This window comes from Hyperolius riggenbachi, chromosome 2 (genome assembly GCF_040937935.1).
Source record: "Hyperolius riggenbachi isolate aHypRig1 chromosome 2, aHypRig1.pri, whole genome shotgun sequence".
NCBI lineage: Eukaryota > Metazoa > Chordata > Amphibia > Anura > Hyperoliidae > Hyperolius > Hyperolius riggenbachi.
In genome coordinates this window covers 55,673,487-55,692,874 of record NC_090647.1, presented here as the reverse complement: position 1 = coordinate 55,692,874, position 19,388 = coordinate 55,673,487, and the positions used below count along the sequence as shown (strand labels likewise).

Sequence of the window (19,388 nt, the reverse complement as noted above, 5' to 3'; positions counted from 1 at the left end):
CTCCCATATTTGGGGCCCTCTGGAATGCACGCTCTGTAGTCAATAAACTAGCCCATGTCCATGATCTGTTCATCACTAATGCTTTCACCTTCCTGGGGCTCACTGAAACATGGCTAACCCCATCTGATACTGTGTCTCCAGCTACCCTTTCATACGGTGGCCTCAAGTTTAGCCACACACCTAGATCGGGTGACAAACATGGGGGTGGGGTGGGAATTCTTCTTTCCGAACACTGCTCATTTACACTGCTTGCACCTGCACCTTCTCTGGCTTTCTCTTCTTTTGAGGCTCATGCTGTCCGCATCTACTCCCCTCACCACTTCCAGGTTGCTGTCATCTACCGGCCTCCTGGACCAGCCTCCACCTTCATTGACCACTTTTCAACATGGCTTCTCCACTTTCTATCCACTGACATTGATTCCATCATCATTGGGGACTTTAACATCCCAATAGACACTAACTGTTCCACTACCACAAAATTCCTCTCACTCACCTCATCCTATGACCTCTCCCAGTGGTCCTCAACCTCCACCCACAAAGATGGCCACACTTTGGACCTAGTTTTTACCCGGCTCTGCCCAGTTTCCACATTTAATAACTCTTTATTCCCCCTTTCAGATCACAATCTCATAACTTTTACAATCAGCACCTCCCTGCCTCCTCCAGCTACCATAGTGCAGCCATCACGCCTATGCAGGAATTTTCGCAACCTCAACCTCTGCTCCCTAGCTGACTCTCTAAAACCCCTAGGCTCCCTGTCATCCTACACTGATCCCGAGTCAGCATCCATCTACTACTCCACCACAGTCACCGCTGTCATGAACACAGCCTCCCCTCTCACCAACTTCCGCCCCCGCCACATCAACAGACAGCCCTGGCTGACTGAACCCATCAAACAACTGAAAAGACAGTCCAGGGCAGCAGAACGGCAGTGGAGGAAAAGCTCCAATGCAGATGACTTCGCCCACTATAAAAACACGCTGCTGCAGCTCAGGGACGCTCTCTCACTTGCAAAGCAGTCATACTTCTCTACACTCATTTCTTCACAATCCCATAACCCTAAACAACTTTTCAACACCTTCAGCTCTTTTCTCCACCCCCCGCCTCCCCCTACAACCACAAGCTTGTCTGCAGAAGACTTTGCAGCATATTTTGTGAGCAAAATTGAAACACTACAGAACAACTTTCAAAAGCAACCTTCTTCACCGGTCCAATCACCTCTTCCTCTTTCCTCTCTGCCCGGCAGCTCCCCTACTATCAACTATCCCTCTCCACATACCCACTCACCCACTCAAACCTCCTCCCCGCTAACAATCTTCTCAGCCTTAACTGAACAGCGTCTTTCTTCACTAATCTCTAAAGCTAATCTTACTACATGCGCCTCAGACCCTATTCCCTCTCATCTTATTCCCCAGCTCTCCTCCCCCCTCATTCCTGCTTTAACAACACTGTTTAACCTTTCCATCTCTACTGGCATTTTTCCTTCTTCATTTAAACAAGCTATCATAACACCACTAATCAAAAAACCCTCTTTAGACTCTACTGCCCTTTCTAATTACCGCCCAGTCTCTCTCCTTCCCTTTGCCTCCAAACTTCTGGAACACCACATTTACTCAGAGTTGTCTAACTTTCTCTCTGCTAATTCCCTGTTGGACCCCTTCCAGTCTGGCTTCCGCCCTCAACACTCTACGGAAACCGTTCTCACTAAGGTTGCCAATGACCTCCTAGCTGCTAAAGCCAAAGGCAGATTTTCGGTACTAATACTCCTAGATCTGTCCTCTGCCTTCGACACTGTTGATCATACCCTACTTCTCCAGACCCTCTCAACACTGGGAATCAAGGGCCTAGCACACTCCTGGCTCAACTCTTACCTGTCTGGACGTTCTTTCATGGTCTCCTATGCCAATACCAACTCCTCTCCACGCCCACTGTCTGTGGGAGTACCACAAGGGTCAGTCCCTGGACCCCTCCTCTTTTCCATTTACACCCATGGCTTGGGACAGATAATAAGCTCTTTTGGGTTTCAATATCACCTCTATGCTGATGACACCTAAATTTATTGTTCTGCCCCAGACCTCTCCACACTACTATCAAAAATCCCCGAATGTCTATCTACTGTATCTACATTTATGTCATCCTGCTTCCTTAAACTCAATATGAGCAAAACGGAGATTGTGATATTTCCACCTTCGCTCTCTGTTCCACCTTCCATTGTCACAATCAATGTAGATAACACCCCAATAGCATCAACCCCGAAAGCTCGTTGCCTAGGGGTAACTCTGGACTTTGAGCTCTCCTTTAAACCACATATTAACACTTTAACTACCTCCTGCTACTTCCATCTCAAAAACATTTCCAGAATCCGTCCCTTCCTTTCACAAGAAGCAACTAAAATGCTTGTGCATGCCCTAATCATCTCCCGTCTTGACTACTGCAACACCCTACTCTGTGGTCTACCAAAAAGCAGACTGGCACCTCTCCCTACTAAACTCTGCGGCCCGTCTCATCCACCTCTCTTCTAGATCCTCTGAGGCAGCCCCTCTCTGCCAATCCCTCCATTGGCTACCAGTTGCCCAAAGGATCCAGTTTAAACTTCTCACACTTGCATACAAAGCTCTACACAAGCTATCGCCTCCATACATTTCCTCTTTAATCTCGAGATACCTCCCCGCCCGGACCCTCCGTTCCTCACAGGAGACCCTTTTGTCCTCCAGCCTAGTCACCTCCTCTCACTCTCGCATCCAAGACTTCTCACGGGCTGTCCCTCTCCTTTGGAACTCCCTCCCTCAGCCGGTTCGTCATGCCACCAGTCTGGAAACCTTCAAACGTACTCTGAAAACACACTTGTTCAGACAAGCCTATAATTTGCTATAGGCAGCACTGAAGGCACACTGGCTCACCCACTAATCCTTGTGTTTCCCTACCTTTTGTTTCCTCCCCACTACCCTCTAGATTGTAAGCCCGCAAGGGCAGGGACCTCCTCCTAGTGTTTCTCATACTGCTGTAATTTTAACATATGTACATGTACCAACTACATATCAACTATGTATGTATCTGTATTCATTCTATTCAATGTCATGACTGTACAGTGTCTGGTATTTCTTATGTATATTTGTTCCCCATTATTTGTTTGTATTATGTACAGCGCTACGGAAGATGCTGGCGCTATATAAAAAAAAAAAAATAATAATAATAACTGAAGTGAGAGGGATGTGGAGGCTGCCATATTTCTTTGATGCTAAACAATACCAGTTGCCTGGCAGCCCTGTTGGTCTATTTGGCTGCAGTAGTGTCTAAATCACACAACAGAAACAAGGATGCAGATAATCTTTTCAGATCTGACTATAATGTCAGAAACCCCTGATATGCTGCATGCTTGTTCAGGGTCCATGGCTAAAAGTATCAGAGGCAGAGGATCACCAGGACTGCCAGGCAACTGGTATTGCTGAAAAGGAAAAAAATATGGCAGCCTCCACATCCCTCTCATTTGAGAAAAAACTGGCCAAGGCAACTGCTTAAAGAGAACCTAAAGTCAAAAAAAAAAAACGAGATGAACTCACCTGGGGCTTCCCTCAGCCCCCTGCAGACGATCGGTGCCCTCGCAGCTCCGCTCCGATGTCCCAGGACCCGCCGGCGAACACTTCCGGTTTCGCCGTCACCGGCCGACAGGCATGGGAACGCGAGTGATTGTTCGCGTTCCCAGCCTGTATATCGCCCCCTATGCTGCTATTGTGACCTCCTGGCCGCAATAGCAGCATAGGGGGCGATTTACAGGCTGGGAACGCGAACAATCACTCGCGTTCCCATGCCTGTCGGCCGGTGACGGCGAAACCGGAAGTGTTCGCCGGCGGGTCCTGGGACATCGGAGCGGAGCTGCGAGGGCACCGATCGTCTGCAGGGGGCTGAGGGAAGCCCCAGGTGAGTTCATCTCGTTTTTTTTTTTTTTACTTTAGGTTCTCTTTAAGATTGCCTCGGGCAAGAATCTAGTGTGTGCCACTGTGGCGATACATTGGTGAGAGATCCGGCATACTGGATCATTTTGCCCATTTGCAGCTTGATGCTATAGTTCTCTCCTTTGCTCTGCCCCCTCCATCATGTGTTGCACATCATCCCTCTGACCCCCTCCATAGTGACAGAATGCGTTGCTAGCCTGCAGGTTAGCAGCATGTCTGAACAACCTCGCCTCCAGACTGTCAGCCTAGGGATTGTGTCTGAGGCTTTCCACCCGCATCACATTCTCCAAATCTGAAACAATGTATCGAAAGTTTTCCCTTTTTGTTATCTGTTCGTTCCCTTGTATTATGCACTGCGGATTGGTTGACTGGTCAAATCATATTGGATTTCAAGTTTTCCAGTTTCGGTATGTGAAACGGCAGGTGGTGTGTGTCAGACGTCTTAGAATATCTTACATTGTGAGTTTATTGATATTAATATAATTTATGCTGTGGAACTGTTGAATGGAAATGTTTCCTCTCCCCTAGTGGCCGCCTTTCAAGGATCTTGATTTTATACACGGCTGTCCGTCATCTTGTTATTAATGATCTGACAGGAAGTATTAAAAACATTTGTCATAACGTGCTGTGAATAAGTTTCCAGGAAAATAAAGAGGAAGGCCTTCTGGGAAAGTCGCGGATTGGGCATGGACCTTGTATCTCTGCAGGAAAGGCACTGTGCGCTGGAAACTTGCTATAATGCTTGCCAAAGGCCTTTAATTACCACTCATAAATAACAACAATAAATAATACAAGTAATCCTATATAATAAAACCCCTGTGTCTCTGCGTCCTGTCCCTGTGTGTGTGAGTCCCTGCGCCCTGTCCCTGTGTGTGTGTGTGTGTCCCTGCGTCCTGTCCCTGTGTGTGTGTGTGTGTGTGTGTCTCTGCATCCTGTCCCTGTGTGTGTGTCCCTGCTTCCTGTCCTTGTGTGTGTGCGTCCCTGCGCCCTGTCCCTGTGTGTGTGCGCGTCCCTGCGTCCTGTCCCTGTGTGTGTGTGTGTCCCTGCGCCCTGTCCCTGTGTGTGTGTGTGTGTGTCCCTGTGTCCTGTCGCTGTGTGTGTGCGTCCCTGCGTTCTGTCCCTGTGTGTGTGCGTCCCTGCGTTCTGTCCCTGTGTGTGTGCGTCCCTGCGTCCTGTCCCTGTTTGTGTGCGTCTCTGCGTCCTGTCCCTGTGTGTGTGTCTCTGCGTCCTGTCCCTGTGTGTGTGTGTCTCTGCGTCCTGTCCCTGTGTGTGTGTGTCTCTGCATCCTGTCCCTGTGTGTGTCTCTGCATCCTGTCCCTGTGTGTGTCTCTGCATCCTGTCCCTGTGTGTGTCTCTGCATCCTGTCCCTGTGTGTGTGTGTGTCTCTGCGTCCTGTCCCTGTGTGTGTGTCTCTGTGTCCTGTCCCTGTGTGTCCCTGCGTCCTGTCCCTGTGTGTGTGTGTCTCTGTGTCCTGTCCCTGTGTGTCCATGCGTCCTGTCCCTGTGTGTGTGTGACTCTGCGTCCTGTCCCTGTGTGTGTGTGTCTCTGCGTCCTGTCCCTGTGTGTGTGTGTCTCTGCGTCCTGTCCCTGTGTGTGTGTGTGTCCCTGCGTCCTGTCCCTGTGTGTGTGTGTCCCTGCGTCCTGTCCCTGTGTGTGTGTGTCTCTGCATCCTGTCCCTGTGTCTGTGTGTGTCCCTGCGTCCTGTCCCTGTGTGTGTGTGTCTCTGTGTCCTGTCCCTGTGTGTGTGTGTGTCCCTGCGTCCTGTCCTTGTGTGTGTGTGTCCATGCATCCTGTCCCTGTGTGTGTGTGTCTCTGCATCCTGTCCCTGTGTCTGTGTGTGTCCCTGCGTCCTGTCCCTGTGTGTGTGTGTGTGTCTCTGTGTCCTGTCCCTGTGTGTGTGTGTCCCTGCGTCCTGTCCCTGTGTGTGTGTGTCCATGCATCCTGTCCCTGTGTGTGTGTGTCTCTGCATCCTGTCCCTGTGTCTGTGTGTGTCCCTGCGTCCTGTCCCTGTGTGTGTGTGTCTCTGTGTCCTGTCCCTGTGTGTCCATGCGTCCTGTCCCTGTGTGTGTGTGTGTCTCTGCGTCCTGTCCCTGTGTGTCCATGCGTCCTGTCCCTGTGTGTGTGTGTGTCTCTGCGTCCTGTCCCTGTGTGTGTGTGTCCCTTCGTCCTGTCCCTGTGTGTGTGTGTCCCTGCGTCCGGTCCCTGTGTGTGTCCATGCATCCTGTCCCTGTGTGTGTGTGTCTCTGCGTCCTGTCCCTGTGTCTGTGTGTGTCCCTGCGTCCTGTCCCTGTGTGTGTGTTTCTCTGCATCCTGTCCCTGTGTGTGTGTCCCTGCGTCCTGTCCCTGTGTGAGTGTGTGTCTGCGTCCTGTCCCTGTGTGTGTGTGTCTCTGCGTCCTGTCCCTGTGTGTGTGTGTCTCTGCGTCCTGTCCCTGTCTGTGTCTCTGCATCCTGTCCCTGTGTGTGTGTGTGTGTCTCTGCGTCCTGTCCCTGTGTGTGTGTGTGTCTCTGCGTCCTGTCCCTGTGTGTGTGTGTCTCTGTGTCCTGTCCCTGTGTGTCCCTGCGTCCTGTCCCTGTGTGTGTGTGTCTCTGTGTCCTGTCCCTGTGTGTCCATGCGTCCTGTCACTGTGTGTGTCTCTGCGTCCTGTCCCTGTGTGTGTGTGTCTCTGCATCCTGTCCTGTGTGTGTCTCTGCGTCCTGTCCCTGTGTGTGTGTGTCCCTGCGTCCTGTCCCTGTGTGTGTGTGTCCCTGCGTCCTGTCCCTGTGTGTGTGTGTCCCCCTGCATCCTGTCCGTGTGTGTCTCTGCATCCTGTCCCTGTGTCTGTGTGTGTCCCTGCGTCCTGTCCCTGTGTGTGTGTCTCTGCATCCTGTCCCTGTGTGAGTGTGTGTCTGCGTCCTGTCCCTGTGTGTGTTTCCCTGCTTCCAGACTTCACAGTTTGCTGTCTGTGAACCTCATTGCATTGTGGGAAATAACAGCTTTTTTCTACTGCCAAGCAAGCAACATCTCCCTGTGTGCATATACTACAGACAGCGGTAGAGGATGGGCGAGCAGGAAGCATCTGTGCTCGCGTTGCTGGGGGGTGCCATGTAGCCTAGTGCCCATTTTTTAATGGGCGGGCTTTTTTTTTACTAGTACAAAATAATGATTCCAGAGGAGTGGCAGTTATGTCCTTTGAAATGTAAACCATACACAGTGATTGTCAGAGTAAATAGCTTTTTTCAAGTGATGGTTTTGCACCATTGTTAGAGTAAAGCCCCGTACACAGGCACAGGCTCAATCGCTGTTGCCCTTCACAATCGATTGATAGGGTGACTGTTTGGGCACCGAGTACTGTACAGATACGCTTTTTAGACGTGTACTAATTTATGGAAAGGGGGAGGGCAATGGGTGGGGTCCTGTTGTACCCATAAGAAAAAAATACATATAAGAGTAAAGTCGCTTTGTTCCTGTACGATATTCTTGGAAATCTGTCCACCTTGGCAAAACAACCTGCTTCATGGACTTGCCCAGAGGTAATGAAACTAAAAAATAAATTGCTTATTGCTCAATAAATAAAAAATTGCTTTTTTTTTTTTTTTTTTTTATAATATTCCTTTATAGATCAGTGTTTGCCAATTGTAAAAGTTTTCCTCTCCCTGATTTACATTCTGAAATGTATCACTGGTGGGGACATCTTTAGTGCTGGCAGGTGATCTGTACTTAACGTTTGTTACTTAGAGGTCTATGCAAAGAGGGAGATACTGCTTGTTGCAATGCAGCAAGGTTCACAGGGCCAGATTTATCAAGAGTGTCTGAGACAAAACGCCGGTAGGCTTGTAGAACTCCATGCAGAACTGTCTCAGACACCTTAAGAAGCCACTAGATGGTGCCGTTTCCTTCCTAAACTGTTCCAAGTGAGGAGGAGCTAGAACAGTGTCTCAGATAAAAGAACACAACAGTGTATGACTTGTTTGTTTATCCATCTGGGACACTAGCAGCCCAGGCTGTAATTTCTCTCCTAACCTTCCATTCTTAAATAATCCCGATGTCTGCTCTGTCTTTTACACACATTTTTAACATGCTCTAAGAGCAGTCAATTCTCCACACACTTGTCCACAATTCCCCTCCTTTTTTTAAACAAATAAACATCACCAGGGTGAAGGGGAGTTCACCACAGTAACAAATGAGGGTGGGTAGATGGCAGTAAATTAAAAAGGAAGCTGTGAGGTGTCAGCGTAAACCTGCTCTGCAGGGTTAAGAAGTGGTATTAGCCACTTTTTATTCAGGGACAGTTCTGCGCTGTTCTTAATCTAAGGAAAACTCTCAGAACTGCCGCAATCTCCCTTCACTTAAAGAGACACTGAAGCGAAAAAAAAAAATATGATATAGTGAATTGGTTGTGTACTATGAATAATTACTAGAAGATTAGCAGCAAAGAAAATATTCTCATACTTTTATTTTCAGGTATATAGTGTTTTTTCTAACATTGCATCATTCTCTAATATGTGCAGATTACACAACACTCAGCATTCAAAATGAGTTTTTCAGAGCAGTCTGTGAAGTAATGACCTCTCCTCTAGCAGAGAAAAAGTAAACAGTTCACTTACAGTTGAGATAATAAAAGTCAGATAACAGCCCTCTCCACTAAAGGCCCATACACACGTCGGATTTTTGCGAACGACCCGTCGTTTGAACGTTCCGTCGTTCGCACGTCAAATCCGGCGTGTGTACAGACTATCGTTCAGGTGATAAGACTGGTTTTCAGCGATCCGCCGGGCGGATCGCTGAAAACCAGTCTTATCACCCGAACGATAGTCTGTACACACGCCGGATTTGACGTGCGAATGACGGAACGATGGAACGTTCAAACAACGGTGTGTATGGGCCTTAAGACTTAGTCGGAGAGTTAATGGCTTGTTTGCATAGAGATAACAACTGGAGTTTCTCAACTCTTCCTGTACTGGAAACAATTAGACTGATGTCTCTGATCTTAATGTTTTATTTCTTAGCTGTACTACACATACAAATCATAATATCATAATTTTTTTTTCGCTTCAGTGTCTCTTTAAGAAAGCATTGGGGAGCTTCTTACAAACGTGCAGAACACTCCCCCCTGCTGGTAAGGACAGTTTAAGAAGAAAAAACTGTCGGTAATGCTTTGATAAATCTGGCCCACAGACAGCAAACTGTCAGGACCATGGTCATGACATCACACTGGGGGAGGGGTTTCACCACAATATCCACTACACAAATCCCCTGATGACCTTTTTAGGGGATCAGCTACTGGTTGGAATGAAGTTCAATTTCTGTTTACAGTTCCTCTTTAACTTTAGCTCCTGCCTTGTAGCTGCATGATTCTATTGCCCTGGATTTCTGCCACATCCATGAGCTGCCTGGGTAACTGCGTGATGAAGCAGGTGCCGTATTTATTATTATTATTATTATTATTATTTTTTATTTATATAGCGCCAGCATCTTCCGTAGCGCTGTACATAATACAAACAAATAATGGGGAACAAATATACATAAGAAATACCAGACACTGTACAGTCATGACATTGAATAGAATGAAAACAGATACATACATAGTTGATGTGTAGTTGGTACATGTACATATGTTAAAATAACAGCAGTATGAGAAACACTAGGAGGAGGTCCCTGCCCTTGCAGGCTTACAATCTAGAGGGTAGTGGGGAGGAAACAAATGCGAAGGAAACACAAGGATTAGTGGGTGAGCCAGTGTGCCTTCAGTGCTGCCTATAGCAAATTATAGGCTTGTCTGAACAGGTGTGTTTTCAGGGTACGTTTGAAGGTTTCCAGACTCGTGGCATGACGAACCGGCTGAGGGAGAAAGTTCCAAAGGAGAGGGACAGCCCGTGAGAAGTCTTGGATGCGAGAGTGAAAGGAGGTGACTAGGCTGGAGGACAAAAGGGTCTCCTGTGAGGAACGGAGGGTCCGAGCGGGGAGGTATCTGGAGATTAAAGAGGAAATGTATGGAGGCGATAGCTTGTGTAGAGCTTTGTATGCAAGTGTGAGAAGTTTAAACTGGATCCTTTGGGCAACTGGTAGCCAATGGAGGGATTGGCAGAGAGGGGCTGCCTCAGAGGATCTAGAAGAGAGGTGGATGAGACGGGCCGCAGAGTTTAGTAGGGATTGGAGAGGTGCCAGTCTGCTTTTTGGTAGACCACAGAGTAGGGTGTTGCAGTAGTCAAGACGGGAGATGATTAGGGCATGCACAAGCATTTTAGTTGCTTCTTGTGAAAGGAAGGGACGGATTCTGGAAATGTTTTTGAGATGGAAGTAGCAGGAGGTAGTTAAAGTGTTAATATGTGGTTTAAAGGAGAGCTCAAAGTCCAGAGTTACCCCTAGGCAACGAGCTTTGGGGGTTGATGCTATTGGGGTGTTATCTACATTGATTGTGACAATGGGAGGTGGAACAGAGAGCGAAGGTGGAAATATCACAATCTCCGTTTTGCTCATATTGAGTTTAAGGAAGCGGGATGACATAAATGTAGATACAGTAGATAGACATTCGGGGATTTTTGATAGTAGTGTGGAGAGGTCTGGGGCAGAACAATAAATGTAGGTGTCATCAGCATAGAGGTGATATTGAAACCCAAAAGAGCTTATTATCTGTCCCAAGCCATGGGTGTAAATGGAAAAGAGGAGGGGTCCAAGGACTGACCCTTGTGGTACTCCCACAGACAGTGGGCGTGGAGAGGAGTTGGTATTGGCATAGGAGACCATGAAAGAACGTCCAGACAGGTAAGAGTTGAGCCAGGAGTGTGCTAGGCCCTTGATTCCCAGTGTTGAGAGGGTCTGGAGAAGTAGAGTATGATCAACAGTGTCGAAGGCAGAGGACAGATCTAGGAGTATTAGTACCGAAAATCTGCCTTTGGCTTTAGCAGCTAGGAGGTCATTGGCAACCTTAGTGAGAACGATTTCCGTAGATTGTTGAGGGCGGAAGCCAGACTGGAAGGGGTCCAACAGGGAATTAGCAGAGAGAAAGTTAGACAACTCTGAGTAAATGTGGCGTTCCAGAAGTTTGGAGGCAAAGGGAAGGAGAGAGACTGGGTGGTAATTAGAAAGGGCAGTAGAGTCTAAAGAGGGTTTTTTGATTAGTGGTGTTATGATAGCTTGTTTAAATGAAGAAGGAAAAATGCCAGTAGAGATGGAAAGGTTAAACAGTGTTGTTAAAGCAGGAATGAGGGGGGAGGAGAGCTGGGGGATAAGATGAGAGGGAATAGGATCTGAGGCGCATGTAGTAAGATTAGCTTTAGAGATTAGTGAAGAAAGACGCTGTTCAGTTAAGGCTGAGAAGATTGTTAGCGGGGAGGAGGTTTGAGTGGGTGAGTGGGTATGTGGAGAGGGATAGTTGATAGTAGGGGAGCTGCCGGGCAGAGAGGAAAGAGGAAGAGGTGATTGGACCGGTGAAGAGGGTTGCTTTTGAAAGCTGTTCTGTAGTGTTTCAATTTTGCTCACAAAATATGCTGCAAAGTCTTCTGCAGACAAGCTTGTGGTTGTAGGGGGAGGCGGGGGGTGGAGAAGAGAGCTGAAGGTGTTGAAAAGTTGTTTAGGGTTATGGGATTGTGAAGAAATGAGTGTAGAGAAGTATGACTGCTTTGCAAGTGAGAGAGCGTCGCTGAGCTGCAGCAGCGTGTTTTTATAGTGGGCGAAGTCATCTGCATTGGAGCTTTTCCTCCACTGCCGTTCTGCTGCCCTTGACTGTCTTTTCAGTTGTTTGATGGGTTCAGTCAGCCAGGGCTGTCTGTTGATGTGGCGGGGGCGGAAGTTGGTGAGAGGGGCGGCTGTGTCCATGACAGCGGTGACTGTGGTGGAGTAGTAGATGGATGCTGACTCGAGGGTCAGTGTAGGATGACAGGGAGCCCAGGGGTTTTAGAGAATCAGCTAGGGAGCAGAGGTTGAGGTTGCGAAAATTCCTGCATAGGCGTGATGGCTGCACTATGGTAGCTGGAGGAGCCAGAGAGGGGCTGATTGTAAAAGTTATGAGATTGTGATCTGAAAGGGGGAATAAAGAGTTATTAAATGTGGAAACTGAGCAGAGCCGGGTAAAAACTAGGTCTAAAGTGTGGCCATCTTTGTGGGTGGAGGTTGAGGACCACTGGGAGAGGTCATAGGATGAGGTGAGGGAGAGGAATTTTGTGGTAGTGGAACAGTTAGTGTCTATGGGGATGTTAAAGTCCCCAATGATGATGGAAGGAATGTCAGTGGATAGAAAGTGGCGAAGCCGTATATGGGCATTAAAGGGGACCTGAAGTGAGAAGTATATTGAGGCTGCCATATTTATTTCCTTTTATACAATACCAGTTGCCTGGCAGCCCTGCTGGTCTACTTTTCTGCAGTAGTGTGAATCACAACAGAAACAAGCATGTGGATAATCTTGCCAGATCTGACAATAATGTCAATATTATATAAATATAAGTAAGATGGAGTTTTAGAAACTCAAAGGGAAGATCTCTCTCTCTTTTTTGGTATCCTAAATTATTTGGGACCTTTGTAAATACAGGAACAGCAATCCCAGTCTGATCAGGGGACCGCCCCTTTTTTAATTATAATTGTGGAGAGGAGTGGCAACCAGCATAAAAAGATGGCATATTGAATACCTGATTTGCTACAGGAGGAAATTGAATGTGCTTTTTCAGAGAAAGGGGTTACTAATAGAAAGGAGACAATCAAAGATAAAGAACCACTCTGGCAGCTTTTCAGAGGGCACCGGTATTTGGTAGAAAAACAACTTAAAAGAAGATGGAATGTCTCATTCCTGCAGTCCTATTATAAAGCTAAGGTTATCCCTCACGGTATACGTGAGAGAATAGTACCGGCCGATAATTTAATGTCAGAAAGATTTAAGAAAATCTGGTCTGAGGACTGCCTGCAAAGAGGCCTTCACATCCTAAAACTCTTTATAGAAGAGGAAAAGGTGCAATTGGAGGAGCTGTCAGAAGAGGTTGAAAAAAGTGGGGGACAACTAGATAGGTACAAAGATGACCCAGAATTTGAAAAGCTAAATAACAACCTAAAAACTCATATAGAAAAAACTCAGTTTATGATTAAGAAAATGAAACTATCTAAATTCCAGAAGGATATTGCTGAATGGGACTTGACAACAGTCTTTGATCCATCCCTTAGACCTAAACGAGGTAGATCTAAGTCAAGAAGGAGGGGAAGTGGCAGTCGACCAAGACGGCCTGCCCCACCCCCAAAAAATCCAAGAAACAAAAATGAAAACAGAGATGAAAAGAATATACAGAGTAGTGATGAGGACAGTGACAAACAGGTATCTTTTTAGATCAAGACGAAACAGAGGACGAGGACGAGGGAAGCGTCGACCAGGACAAAGACAAAGGTACAACAAAAGGCACCAGGGGGACCATTCGAAGGGAGGGAGGGACGGGGGAAACCATGGGAAGAGAGGTGCCGAGGAGGGGGAGGAGTCAAAAGATAGAACAGAGACAACTTGGCGTTAATGTGGTCAATCTGTCCAATTTCCCTCTAGAGCATCGACATATATCACTACTTTCTAAGGGACTTACATTTGCCCCTGTCCAAAAGGGAGATGAATTCACCGTCTACAAGGATATTCTCCTGTTTCTGAGGAGAATCCAACTGAAACTAATGTTTAAGGACAAAACACAGTTGAAGGATAGTGTAGACGAGGGACAGTATGAATGTCTAAATCTAGATGAACGAGAAGCTCTAGTGGCACTACAGAGTTTGAGGGATGAGGGACATGTAGATGAAGAAATGGGTGATACAACTATGACTGACACTATGCCACGAACAAAATTAAAGAAAAAATCCAAGTTCATGCCCTCACTCAATTCAAACAAATATCTCTCTGTATTTTTGGAGACCCTGAGCAATGACTTAAAAAGTATGGAGTTAAATCCTAAAGTCAAGCAAAATTTAACCAGAGAAGAAAAAATAGCTCTGCAAGAATTGAAAAATGCAAGGGGGTTTGTCATAAAGCCGAGTGACAAGGGGGGAAATGTGGTCCTTTGGAGTGAAGATGATTATTTAAAAGAAATGCATCGACATCTAGATGATAGGTCGATATATCAACAGCTTAAATGGGACCCATTTCCCCCTTTGGTTGATAAAATTAATGACAAAATGGAAGAAGCCTTCAGAGAAGGCCTGCTATCCAAGGCAGAACTTGAATTTTTGAAAATTGAGGAATATGTCAAACCCACTCTATATCTGATTCCCAAACTCCATAAAAATAAAGAGAAGCCTCCCGGTCGCCCGATACTATCGGGAAATGGAGGACCGACAGAAAGAATTGGACAGTTTGTAGATCAAAAGTTAAAGATGCTGGTACAAGGTCTTCCATCATATGTTCAGGACACTAGAGATGTCTTGAAAGTTATTTCTGGCTTTTTGGGTGCCCCCGGGGGCCCTCCTGGTGGGGATCGACGTGGAGTCATTATACACGTCGATTCCCCATCAGGTGGGCCTCGAGGCGGTATCCTTTTTCCTTGATGAAGCCTGTCCGGCCCAGACTGACCACAATCTGTTTGTAATGGACATGTTACACTTGGTATTAACAGAAAATTATTTCCTCTTTGGAGGGATGTTCTATCGTCAGGTGGCTGGGACATCAATGGGAGCGGCGTGTGCGCTGGCATATGCATGTTTGCATCTGGGATTCTGAGAGAGGAGAGATGTATATATACTTGATGCATTCCGGTGCCGCGTCGCTCTGTGGATCAGATTTATTGATGATGTGCTGGTGGTGTGGAATGGAAATGAAAAAGAACTAGAAGAGTTCATACAAAAGTTGAATGTTAATAATAGAAATATTAGATTGACATATACATTTGACGAGCATGAGATCCCGTTCCTGGACCTAAAGATTGCGGTCAAGGGCGGAATTCTCAGTAGCTCTACATATAGAAAGCCAACAGCTGGGAATACTATACTCCACGCCGCCAGCCATCATCCCAGCCACTTGATAAGGAACATTCCCTATGGACAGTTCCTCCGTTTAAGGAGGAACTGTTCATCAGAGGAAGAATTTACAAAAGAATCGCGTGAATTATATTCACGCCTAAGGGAACGTGGGTATCCACACAGGATACTTCGGCGATGTCTGAAAAAGGCAAGAAACCGTGATCGTGAAACTCTCCTCGTGTCGGGAAAAAGAGAAGGATCAAATGACCTGAATAAGGAAAGAATAATAACTCAATATGGCGCACACTGGGACTCTCTGAGAGCGGTATTGACAAAAGCTTGGCCCATATTGATGGCGTCACCAGAAATAACACAAATTGTGGGCTCTGCTCCCACGATAATGGCTAGACGGGCTAGAAATTTAAAAGATCAACTTGTAGTCTCTGAATTCAAAAATATATAACAAATTGAAGAAAGAAAAACCTGGTTGGGATCTGTTCCTCCTCCAAAAGGCATGCATCGGTGTGGGAGGTGTAAAGTGTGTCCCTTTGTCCATAAGACAAGTTCTTTCTGGGATTCCAAACATGGGAGGGAATTCAAAATTGAGTCTTTTATGAATTGTGAAACCACGGGGGTGGTGTACATGGTGACCTGCCCCTGTGGTCTGCACTATATTGGGATGACCACCAGAATGTTCAAAACCAGAATATTAGAGCATATGTCAAACGTGAAAAATAAAAATGAGGAAAACAATGGCCCTTTAAGAGAACACTATCAACAGTATCATGGGGGGAGTTTTAAAGGTAGTTTAGTAAAAGTTTTAACATCGATAACCAAAGGAGCCAGAAAAATAAGTGTGGAAAGAGAACTTCTCCGCAAAGAAACAATGTGGATATACAAACTGGGCACATTGTCCCCTAATGGCCTCAACTCAGAAATAAATTTTTCAGTATATTTAGATCCGTACTAGCTTGCTCTGATGCACAGTGCTTCATTTGTGTTGGCTATACTGTCCATATATGACCCTAATCTTTTAGGATATGTCTGATTGTCTTTACCCCTTATCTGGTGTTAATAAATAGTATAGTATATAGCCTGTAAGATCCAGAGCCCTCCTTTAAGATATCTGCATCCCATCTAATGCATGTCTAGGTAGGGATAAAAGGAGGAAATGGACAGAGGTATATACATAAGATGGAGGTCAGAATAGCCATAGGTGATGGAGATATGTAGTGGATAACGCATGGAAAGTGCTGTGTATGGATGCTAGGCCTGATATGATGTGAATATTCAGTGTGGCAGTATTCTCTATCTTTCTGTTAAAGCATGCAAAAATGAAAAGCTTCCGCTGAATTTCGGTACCTCTACAGGGGGCGCCCCTCTCCCTCCCTGTCTCCTCTGAACTATGTGGAACTCTTTAAAATCTAGAAAAAACCTAGAGTAACCTGGCAAAGTATACGCTGAAAGATATGGGCAGTGTTGCCAATAATAAAGATGGCGTCTATGGGTGCATCAGGTGATCGCTGCTTGGATATAAAAGCATTGACCACCCCTCTCCTCCATAAGCCACACCCTGATGAAGCCCATTGGGCGAAACATGTAGGTGGGAGGAGCTACAGGAGGCCGGCCTCGCCCACTGTTACAAGCCCACGCTGCTCCGAGAGCGTTCCCCGCCGCCATTACTGCTGTTGTGTAGATGCGGTGAGCCAGCGGGGACAACACATGAGCCTACCCTCAGTAAGATAATCCATGTGCATGCATGCTGATGGGACGACTACTACAGACCCACGGGGATACGTAAGATATAAGGTTTACTCACTCCGCTGAGCAAAACAAATGGTTCTGACATGTCGGACTAACCTGCTATTGCAACTAACATCAATGCTATTGCTGTGACAGTTTGCTGATCGGTCTAACTGCCTATTCACTCTATGCTGGCGGAAGCTGCTATCAGACAATTGAAATATAGCTGTACCAAATGCCTTGATCTTTAAAGCCTGTTGTTGCTCTAAGTGATAAGCTGTGGATGTACTGGACGTACACGTGCAACAGACAGGTTCCTGTTTTGAAGTGTGCACAACTATGTACAATCTTGAATTGGACAGCTGTATGCCTAGCTGAGCTAACACTGTTTAGAACAAACTTTGGAATGCTTTGCTAATGTTGGGGCAAAGAAGAATCGCGGAACAATAATAATTTTTGAATCCTTACTTACCCAGAGCTCTGTGGTCATTTATGAATAGATATAGCTGTCCTCTCGGCGGATGCATGACATGAATGGATGTATGTGAGGTGTGCGTGGGATACAGGGGCTGCCAGGCCAATCCTCAAGTTCCAAGTGTTTTTAGTGTTTTTATCTGAGTCCTTTTGATACAAACTGTGATTGCTGTGACGATTTTTTTCTAAATAAAGCTTTTGTGCTATGTGACATAGTGAGGCCTGGATTTAACTTTGTTGTCGGAGGTTCTTTTGCAAATAATGTCAGAAACACCTGATATGCTGCATGCTTGTTCAGAGTCTATAGCTGAAAGTATTAGAGGCAGAGGACCAGCAGGGTACCCAGACAACTGGTATTGCTTATAAGGAAATAAATATGGCAGCCTCCATAATCCCTCTCAATTCAGTTGTCCTTTAACCCCCTTGGTGGTATGATTCTTTCCGGATTTTAGGGTCTAAAAGCGGAACAAATTTTTGCACCCTTCCAGACCCTAAGGGCCTGTTTCCACTACACGCAGATTCTGCAAGCAGAAAACTGACTCCAATGAATGCCTATGGGAAATCTGCATCAGAAAAATCGCGTTCAGTGGAAACAGGCCCATAGGCATTCATTGGAGTCAGTTTTCTGCATGCAGAATCTACGTGTAGTGGAAACAGGCCCTAAAACCTGGAAAAAATCATGCTGCCAGGGAGATCTGCACAGCCCCAGCAATCACTCACCGTCCTGGCTCCAGCGATGCAGTTTTCCTTCCATCCTCCGGGTGGCGCTGCAACTCTAAAGTGAGATTGCCAGCTGTCGTCATGACGCCAGCCGGCGATCACACCAGGAGGAAGCAGAGCCCTGGAGAAGAGGAAGAAGAATGGTTGCCGATGTCGGGATCCCTGGGAGGTATGTAGAAACGCTCCCGCTGCGCGCTATACTCTACACACAGCCTCCGGCGGCTATCCCGAGCACAGGTTGGGATTACCGCTCTGAGCTGTGGTTTTCCGCTGCGACCCTAGCTCGGGGTTACCGCCAAGGAGGTTAATAATGTTCTCAGTGAGTGTATAACTTGTGCTTGAGATAAACCAATGCTAAGTGTGATTTGCCTTCTTAAAACAAAAGGTATTTGCAATAATTCAGCTTTAAAGGGAACCTAAACTGAGAAGGATATGGATTTTTCCTTTTAAAATAATACCAGTTGCCTGATTCTCCTGCTGATCCTGTATCTCTAATACTTTTAGCCACCGCCCCTCAACAAGCATGCAGATCAGGTGCTCTGACTAAAGTCAGACTGGATTAGCTGCATGCTTATTTCAGGTGTGTGATTCAGCCATTATTGCAGTCAGAGATCAGCAGGACTGCCAGGAAACTGGTATTGTTTAAAAGGAAACATCCATATCCCTATCAATTTAGGTTCCTTTTAAGTGAACACATGTGGTTACCCACAATGCACTACTACTGGTGTATAGCAAGCCTATAGCTTTACATTTTACAGAGCCACATCCAACCCCACATGCAGACAGCCTGTTTCAGACTTTTGGACTTTTGCATATTCAGTAGCGGTGAATTATGGGTATCACAAATGTTCTCTTAAAGCTGAATTATTTCAAATACCTTCTGAAGAAGGCAAACTACACTGAGCATTGCTTTGTAGTAGGAGGGCTTTTCGTTTTCTTTTGGTCCCCTATACTTTCCTAGTGGATTTGGGTCACTCCGGAGCTGCTTAGGTACTCTGTTGAGATTACCCAGTAATATTATAAACAGGGGGAAAAATACTAATGGGTGCAGCATTCTGCTCAGATCTGATGTTTTCTATGACCCAGCAGCAAATACTGTCTAACTTTCCGGTTTCTGTTGTGTCTGCAGGTTCTCCCCCTGGAAAATCAAATGAAGGACAAGAAAGAATTTACCAAAGCTTTGAACATTGGCATGGCGATAGTGACAGTTTTGTACATCTCTCTGGCCACAGTGGGGTACCTATGCTTTGGGGACAAAATCAAAGGCAGCATCACTCTCAATCTTCCTCACAATTCCTGGTGAGTGCCTTCATGTTACTTGTCTTTGATGGAGCCCAGCGTGAAGTTTGCGAGCGTGGAGCGTTCGGCGAGAGAGCGACAGGTCTGCTGCTCAAATCTTCTACAGAAGTTCCCGTTTCCTTAGCTGCATCCGAGTTCCATGTAGAACAAAGAGATCAGAGAAGCTAAATTAATTAGCACAGAACCTCAAATCTAGTATCCACCATAAACATTCCGATAATAAAGATCGCATGCTAGCATGCTAAGATACCAGATTATCAGCACACCTCGTCAAACTGTGGCCATATGCGAAGGATGAGAAGAGACT

At 46.3% G+C, this 19,388-nt stretch overlaps 1 protein-coding gene across 2 annotated transcripts in view; it reads left to right on the top strand.

Moving 5' to 3' along the window:
- SLC36A4 (solute carrier family 36 member 4) overlaps positions 1–19,388 on the top strand; it is a 594,695-nt gene that overhangs the window by 138,261 nt on the left and 437,046 nt on the right. For both annotated transcript variants that reach the window (XM_068264886.1, XM_068264887.1), the window contains exon 9: positions 18,912–19,081. In XM_068264886.1, coding sequence (XP_068120987.1) covers positions 18,912–19,081 — 170 coding nt within the window. The remainder of the gene's footprint in view (positions 1–18,911; positions 19,082–19,388) is intronic.